Source organism: Geospiza fortis, unplaced genomic scaffold (genome assembly GCF_000277835.1).
Source record: "Geospiza fortis unplaced genomic scaffold, GeoFor_1.0 scaffold161, whole genome shotgun sequence".
Taxonomy (NCBI): domain Eukaryota; kingdom Metazoa; phylum Chordata; class Aves; order Passeriformes; family Thraupidae; genus Geospiza; species Geospiza fortis.
This window is the reverse complement of record NW_005054375.1, coordinates 1,741,490-1,748,788: the sequence shown is the minus strand read 5'-3', so window position 1 is coordinate 1,748,788 and position 7,299 is coordinate 1,741,490. Positions and strand designations below refer to the sequence as shown.

The 7,299-nt window shown below is 41.0% G+C and overlaps 1 protein-coding gene across 2 annotated transcripts in view; it reads left to right on the top strand.

Annotated features, from left to right (window-relative positions):
• PCYT1B (phosphate cytidylyltransferase 1, choline, beta) overlaps positions 1-7,299 on the top strand; it is a 37,979-nt gene that overhangs the window by 19,639 nt on the left and 11,041 nt on the right. For both annotated transcript variants that reach the window (XM_031060202.1, XM_031060203.1), the window contains exons 2-4: positions 1,693-1,792; positions 3,091-3,207; positions 6,365-6,516. In XM_031060202.1, coding sequence (XP_030916062.1) covers positions 1,693-1,792; positions 3,091-3,207; positions 6,365-6,516 — 369 coding nt within the window. The remainder of the gene's footprint in view (positions 1-1,692; positions 1,793-3,090; positions 3,208-6,364; positions 6,517-7,299) is intronic.

Genomic DNA, 7,299 nt, shown 5'->3' with positions numbered 1-7,299 from the left:
TATGGGCTGCCATGTAACTTGACCTTCCTTGGAGATAAAAAGACAGATTAGCACCCAGCAGTAGCAAAGCCAGAAGCAAAAAGACAGTATTTAGAAAATAAAGGAAAGAGCTGGCACTGTATGATTATGTGTAATGTTCTACACTGTGCAGCGTGGGTGGCCTGATGAACAGTTCCCCTCCATGAAACCCAGACAGAAACTTGGGCTTGGTAATAGTTTCTCCATTTTTAACCTTGTCTTTGCAGAGGTGCTGTGATTTTCATCATGAAGATGCTAATGATGATGATTTGAGAGTGTGGGAAAAAAATAAGGAGAGAAAAATGGAAAGGAAAAGAAGGAAACCTTCATAAAATTGCATTACTTGTAGTAAACAAAATGAATAGCAAATCAGCAGAAAGAACTGGATCTGAATCTTTAAGTCTTTGTTGTTGTTTTACCACTGTCCTCTGAGCTTTCCATGCAACAAACCAGTGAGCCCAGAGATCAGCCAACAATTAGGCATGACATGCTCCAAAGTGTCTCTGGGATGCTAAAGAATGCTAAATGTTCAGTGATTAATCATTCAGCATCAAAAACCTGAAAAACTGTGTAAAGGCAAAAATGGATGCTATTATGATCATCCATGGGTACTCAAACTGGTGTGACAACTGTACATCAGATGGTCACTGTCAAAACCCAAGCCACAGCTGCACAGCTATGAGCTCCCAGTTAAATCATGGCAGAGGCAAAGTGACAGATTTCCTTCAGCTTTTCTCAACCACCACTTCATCTCAAAAACAAAGCAAACCAAAACTCAGTTATGTTTTTGTAAAGATTTCAAGCCAGAAGCTGTAGAAGCTGTCTGTTTTTCCTATCAGACTATGTGGCAGATAGTAAATACCTGAGGGTCTGATGGCTGATAACTTCCTACATAGACATGGGCAGAAAATACAAATTCAGTAATCAAGTTTCCTGACAGATAATGCCACGTCAGTCTTCACACATCCTCACACTGTCTCATATATCTTTAGGTTATAAGCTCCTCAGAGCAAGTACTCTTGTGGTGCTCTGATCACAGTTAGAGTGTTTTAGAAGTATTACAGAATGTGTCAGACCAGAAAGGAGTTGCAGCTCAGTCAGCTCTTGTTAAATGGGACTTAAGGTTGCATCCTTGTATTTTGAATGGCTCCTCAAAATTATAGGAGATTCTGACTAAAACCACAACAAAACAACCTCCACTCCCAATTATTTGTATTGATGCCAGTGTCAGGAAAGGGTGCTTGTTAAGAAGTGGCTCATTTGCAGCTTTCTAAGTCTCAAGTAGTTTTTCCAACTGTTACTTACAGGTAACAGAATACATTTTTCCTTGGGCCTTCAGAGTCACTGAGAAGTGTTAAGCTGCTCACACCATCCAACCTGACTTCGTTCTGCAAACAAAAAAATTGTATGCCTTCGTCCACCTCAAAGATGACCAAGCTTCTCTAACAGAGACAAAGAATTCAGTCACATGACGTGTTTAAAAAGCTTTATTTTCCTCACCATCCTACCTTGTGTGAATTGTATGTGCTCAGGGGTGACCAAAAGGCAAAAATCCCCAGAGAACAAACTGGCATGAAGTCTGGGTACAGCATTTTGCCAGAATTAAAGGGTTCTTTTATAACTAGTTGGTGGTGAAAATAAATTTACTTTCTTTGTGCTTTTTCCTCCTTCCAGACTCTGACGGCACCTGCTCCATTCGCTGATGAAACAAGCTGTCAGTGCCAAGCACCCCATGAGAAGTTAACCATTGCACAAGCGCGCCGGGGAACACCAGGTATGTGGAGAGAGCTACATCCACAGGATCATGGGCACTCCCAAAGCACTGCTTCTTCCATACAAACATCAATCAATGCTTATTTGTGCCTTCTACTCAAAAGCAAAAGCTTAATGTCTAGTGCTATCAGGTAATGGAGAAGAAACCAGCAACTACAGAGCATTATGTTCTCTTAGAAAAACAACAAGAGAAAGTATTTCAAGTTAGTTTTGATGTATTTGTGGATGTTGGTTGGAAGGAAGGCTTGCCAGCCTTCTGAAAATTGTGTTATGTAGTAGCTACCTTCTGGATTCTCATCTCTAGAAAACTCTTCTTTCACTGATGTTCCTGATGATCGCATCAGACCTTCAGTGGCCTTAAAAGTTACTTGCCAGTTTCTTTATCTGGGGCATCTGTGATTGGACTGGGGAGGCAGGATGATTTCACATAAAGTCCCAAATGTATCCTTCAGCTCCCCCATATTTGAAGATATTATTTTTTAGAAGGCTCTTTTTACTTACTCTACTTATTTAAAATAAGCTTTTAAAGTATGTACACATTATAGGAGCAAGCTGCAGCTTTCCAGTCAGCTGTGCAAGGGACAGTGCTCTCCCATGGACCCTTGGATGTCCTGACTGCAGAGACATCTCTCTGCTGTCACTGAAACAGAGTCTGTGGAGGTTTGAGCTCTGTTGATTTCATCTCCACTGTGCTTTTGCTTGGAGGTGGCAAAGCATGTCATTTGGGAAAGCAAGTCCTTTTTCAGTCTGGAGGCTGCTGCTGAAGGTGCTGTACAGAAAGAGTTATAAGGGTGATAGCATGAGAAATAGAAGTTATAGGCTCATTAGAGAGAAGAACTTAGGGAAAGTCTGGAAAAAGTGAAGTAAAAGGTTTGCATAGAAGAGGTAAGCAATTGATTTTTATAGCAGTAAGCTGTGGAAAAAGCCAAGGCAAGAGGGAAGGAAAGGGAAATGATGAGGAAAATCCGTAAGGCATATCTGATTAGAAAGGCAGAGAGAAAAGAACAAGACATATGGTGGAACTCTGAATGAGGCAGGAAGATGACATTTTTGCTAAATTAGAATATGGGGATGATGGATGATAATAAATAGGGTAAGTCTGAGAGAAAACAGTAGAGAGTACAAAGAACAAGTAATGTGCAGTATCAAAAACTGCAGGTTCAGCTGTGGGGCTTTTGAATATCAGAACTGGGGTAAATCTGTGCAATCATCTGATCTGGGAACAAAATGCCATCCAGGAGAATTAAGTGCAACTTGTTTGGGATCTGAAAAATCACTGTTGTGTTTCTTTTTCCCCAGTTGACAGACCTGTCAGAGTGTATGCAGATGGAATATTTGACCTCTTCCACGCTGGCCATGCTAGAGCTCTTATGCAAGCCAAAACTCTATTCCCAAATAGCTACTTACTAGTAGGAGGTAAGATCAGACTTATTTATTGCACTGGATTTTTGCTTCTGTGCTTCACTATCAGAAAGTTATTGCTGCGCTCCCACCCCCAGCTGTTTACACACTATGACTTGAATGCTGCTTTCACTCAGGGGCTTTCTATAGGTAATTTGCCTTGAATTACATCTTACAATTGCATCAATTAAAGTAAAAGTCAAATTCTGCCCTCAGCAGCACAGGCACAATTCCCATTCTAGTTAAAGCAGGTGCCTGCATGGCTCTGAGCTTAAAATAGCTCCATATGAATAATTTACCTTTTTCAGTTATTTGCTCAAAATTGTTCAAAGATGGAGATGAGTGAATGAGAGCAACCATTATTTATTTCTGGCTCATTGGTCCCTTTGCCAGCCAGGCACAGACCATGACCTCTGCCTGCCAGGTCCAGACCCAGCCTTCAGCATCATCACAGAAGCTAAGTCTGGCCCATTGTCATTGAAGACCCAAATGCAGGTCATGAGTGGAATGTAATTTCAGTTCACAGGTGTCCCCAGGCAGGTTACTTTCTTAATCTTTTTTTTTTTTTTTGGCTAAGAATATCTTCTTTTCTTGGTGTGTGCCTGGCTAACAGCTGTTCAGCAGTTGGCCTGTGCCAGAGGAGTCACTGGAGGGTGGCTCCTTCCTACCTAGCTGGCTGTGCAAGCCCTGCTCTCATGAAGCCTCATAAATGTGCAGTTTGGTTCCATTTTCCTTGCCCCTCCAGGGTTGAGATATTCCTCGCAGAAACATTTCACAGCAACCTTCATTCAGCTGCTCAAATGCTTTACAGTGAACATGAGTGCAACCTTCAGGTACTATAAGGTGCATTATTTTGCATATTTGTCCCAAACAGTTGCGGGGGCGGGGGGCGGGGGGGAGAAAAACCCAACACAGAGGAAAACCAAAATCTCTTTATAAACACGTATTTTAGTTTTACTCAAGTTTATGAAATGTGGCAATTCCCATGGAGCTTCCTGTGAGGTAAAGTCCCTTTGTTAGGAAGGAAACATTAAGGATTCCCTGGTTGCCTGCTGAGCCAGACAACTTGCAAAAGCAGCAAGTGGAAGCACAAGACTGTGAGGTTTAAAAAAAAATGCAAGTTATGTACATTTTGTTGTTTTCAAAGGATATGGGTTGCCCCAGATAAGAGAAGGAGCTTTGGGGTAAAAGCCTGGCTCCTTTGAAATTCATGGCATAGCTTCACTTTGCCCTTATTTTTGGTGTGAAGGACAAAGCAGCCAGCATTCATCAGCACCTTCTCCCAGCAAGGCACTGTGTGTTAGCCTGTTTAAAAAATGGACACCTTCCCACACCCACATACAATTTGTGCTGCAAAAGCACCGGTGTCATATGTCTTTGTGGGCATCACAACAAACCCCTTCTGTTTTTCTTGTGAAGACAATTATTTGGACCTAAGATCACTTTTCTTTTTAAAATGGACATTTATACCTTCCCAAATCAGTTATTACAGCAGTATGACAGATTCAAAAGAAGTACAAAGATATTGTGTCTGCATTGTACATGAACAAATAGTAATCAGAAAATAAAATCAAACCTTTCTTCAGAATTCAAGCAAAAATTACTATTTCCCAATAATTTTGGTAGACTTTTTCTTCCAGGAGAGGGTAGCCTAAAGATGTCATAAAGGCTGTAAATAAATACAAATACAGTCTCTGAAGGGATCTTTCTCCTGAAAATGCTTTGATCACCATTACATTTCTTGTCAGCAGGCATCAAAACTGACATAATAGGACAGAGTAGCATTTTGCTTGCTGAAATTCATACATATGTTATTATGTGGCTTTGAATTTTGCACAAGCTTCAGGGCTATCTAAGCCTTTCTACATTTTTCCTACCTTGAAAGTCCTTAATGACCATCACAGCAAGAACATCCATTTCAGATCTCAGAAAAGACTGCATCTTTGCCAGCACCTTGCCTGATAGGTTGATGCTTTCAAATTAGAAAGAAGCAGCAACTGTAGGGCTGCTCTCACACTTCACTGCGGCACTGGTAATATTACATTTATCATTTGTCAGGTACATTTACAGACAAAGATCCAAAGGCACAGATTTGACCTGTGGTGAAGGACAACCACTGGCAACCCAGCTATAAATGGGTATCACATTATTCCATGTGGGGTGTCAAATGACTGTTGTAGCTGTAATGTTGGACAGAGGTGGTTGTGGAGAAGGTCACTGGTTTTTACACAATGTTATGTGGGTAGAAAGATAATACCTAACTTTTACAGTCCTCTGGTAATGGTGGGTCTTGCTGCCCCTCATTTTAAAAGCAATGTGACAAAGTATTGGTGCATCCAGAGTTAAAGATACAGGATTCCTGGACCTTTAACTCTGCTCATTTCACTAGAGCATATGGCTTCTCCCAGTCTTTTCCCTGGGGCTTCCTTCAGCAGCTTTCCATTTGAACATGGCACAAGTTCTTTTTGTGAAACTTGCTGAACTCAAAGCTAAGCTTGGAGACAGATTCCTATAAAGTTTTCTATGACTTGTTTTCCATCAGGATTTATTTAATGAGAAACTGTCCCGCTGTGATTTTGACCTTTGTTGGCAAATTTACCTTTTAGAGTGTTGTTTACATAAAAATAAAAAGCAGGAAGTGGAGGCCCAGAGAGGCTGAGGGGTCTCCATCTTTGGAAACCAAACTGGACATAGCCCTGAGCAACCTGCAGTTGACTGTGCTGGGAGGAGGGGGTTTGGATTAGGTGTTGTCAAGTGGTTTTCCTGCCTCGACCATTTTGTGATACCTGAAGTTAGTGAGCACTCTGTGATTGTCCATGCTGTGTTCTTTGATTTATTTCGAAGCATTGGCCATCACCTGTGAAATATCACAGCCCATGAAATCTTTACTTAAGAGTGGGATTGGTTTACCTTAGCATGTAAAGGATCCCATCTGAAGTGTCTTAAAATACCATACTTGGCCTCTGGCTGCAGCTCCAGAAAGAGAAGGTTGTCTCATTATTACACAGTTGTATCTGCCAACTCCAAGCAGAACTCTTAGATGCCCTAGAACACCCCAAAAATTGCTAAGCTAATAACTAAGTGCTTAATGGATTTACCTAGTATAATCAGCTCCTGGTCATGCTAATTTCACTGAATGGAAAGCCATTTTGCTCATACTGTTATATTTTAGTTTGCAGTGATGATTTAACTCATAAATTCAAAGGCTTCACTGTGATGAATGAAACGGAGCGATACGAAGCCCTCAGACACTGTCGTTATGTGGATGAGGTCATCAGAGATGCACCCTGGACACTGACACCTGAGTTCCTTGAAAAACATAAGGTACATTTGTTCCCTAATCTCTCCCTTCCCCTTTGTAGACTGACAGTTGAGAATGAGCAAGTCTCAAATTCTGTTAGGTGGAGCAAATTATTTTATTCAGTTAATTCCAGTGGGTGAAATTAGGTACCTAGCATTCCTTGCCTCTGTCTCTGTCAGAAAACATGATGTTTATTTTGCCTTTTTTTCTCAATATGCTGAGATGATTTCTCTGCTGGGATTTTTGAAAGGTCAAATAACACTGAAAAAATTACAGATACATTGACTTTCAGAAAAGAAGATGGTAAACCAGGAAAGTTGTCACCTAGTGACTGAAGTCCTAAATTAAAAGCGTTTTTCTTATTAATGGCAACAGGTGCAATATGTAAAAATACCACATGCCCTCTAAAAGGCAGGATAGAGTGTTTTACATGCTATTGATTGCCATGCAACACATATGAATCTTAACAAAGCATAATTAAGTAGGATGTATTTTAGTGTCTACATCACTGGGTGACAGAAGGACGGCATGACAGTACTAGGTATACATGTATTTATGCACAGCCCTAAGGACCCAACATCAATTATCCTGCCTCCATGGTTTTGAAAGCCTAGGCTTTACCACTTACTTTTGCAGTAGGAATAAAAGCAGGAGCCTGTGTCTTGGGTTTTGTACTGCATATCACACTGAGCCAGTCAGAGTGATGAGGTAGTGGCAGTGCTTTTAGAGAGGAGATTTCTGTTTTTCTATAATTTATCATACAACACGGCAGTTGCTGGCCCAAGTCTAGTACACTAGGTGATGGC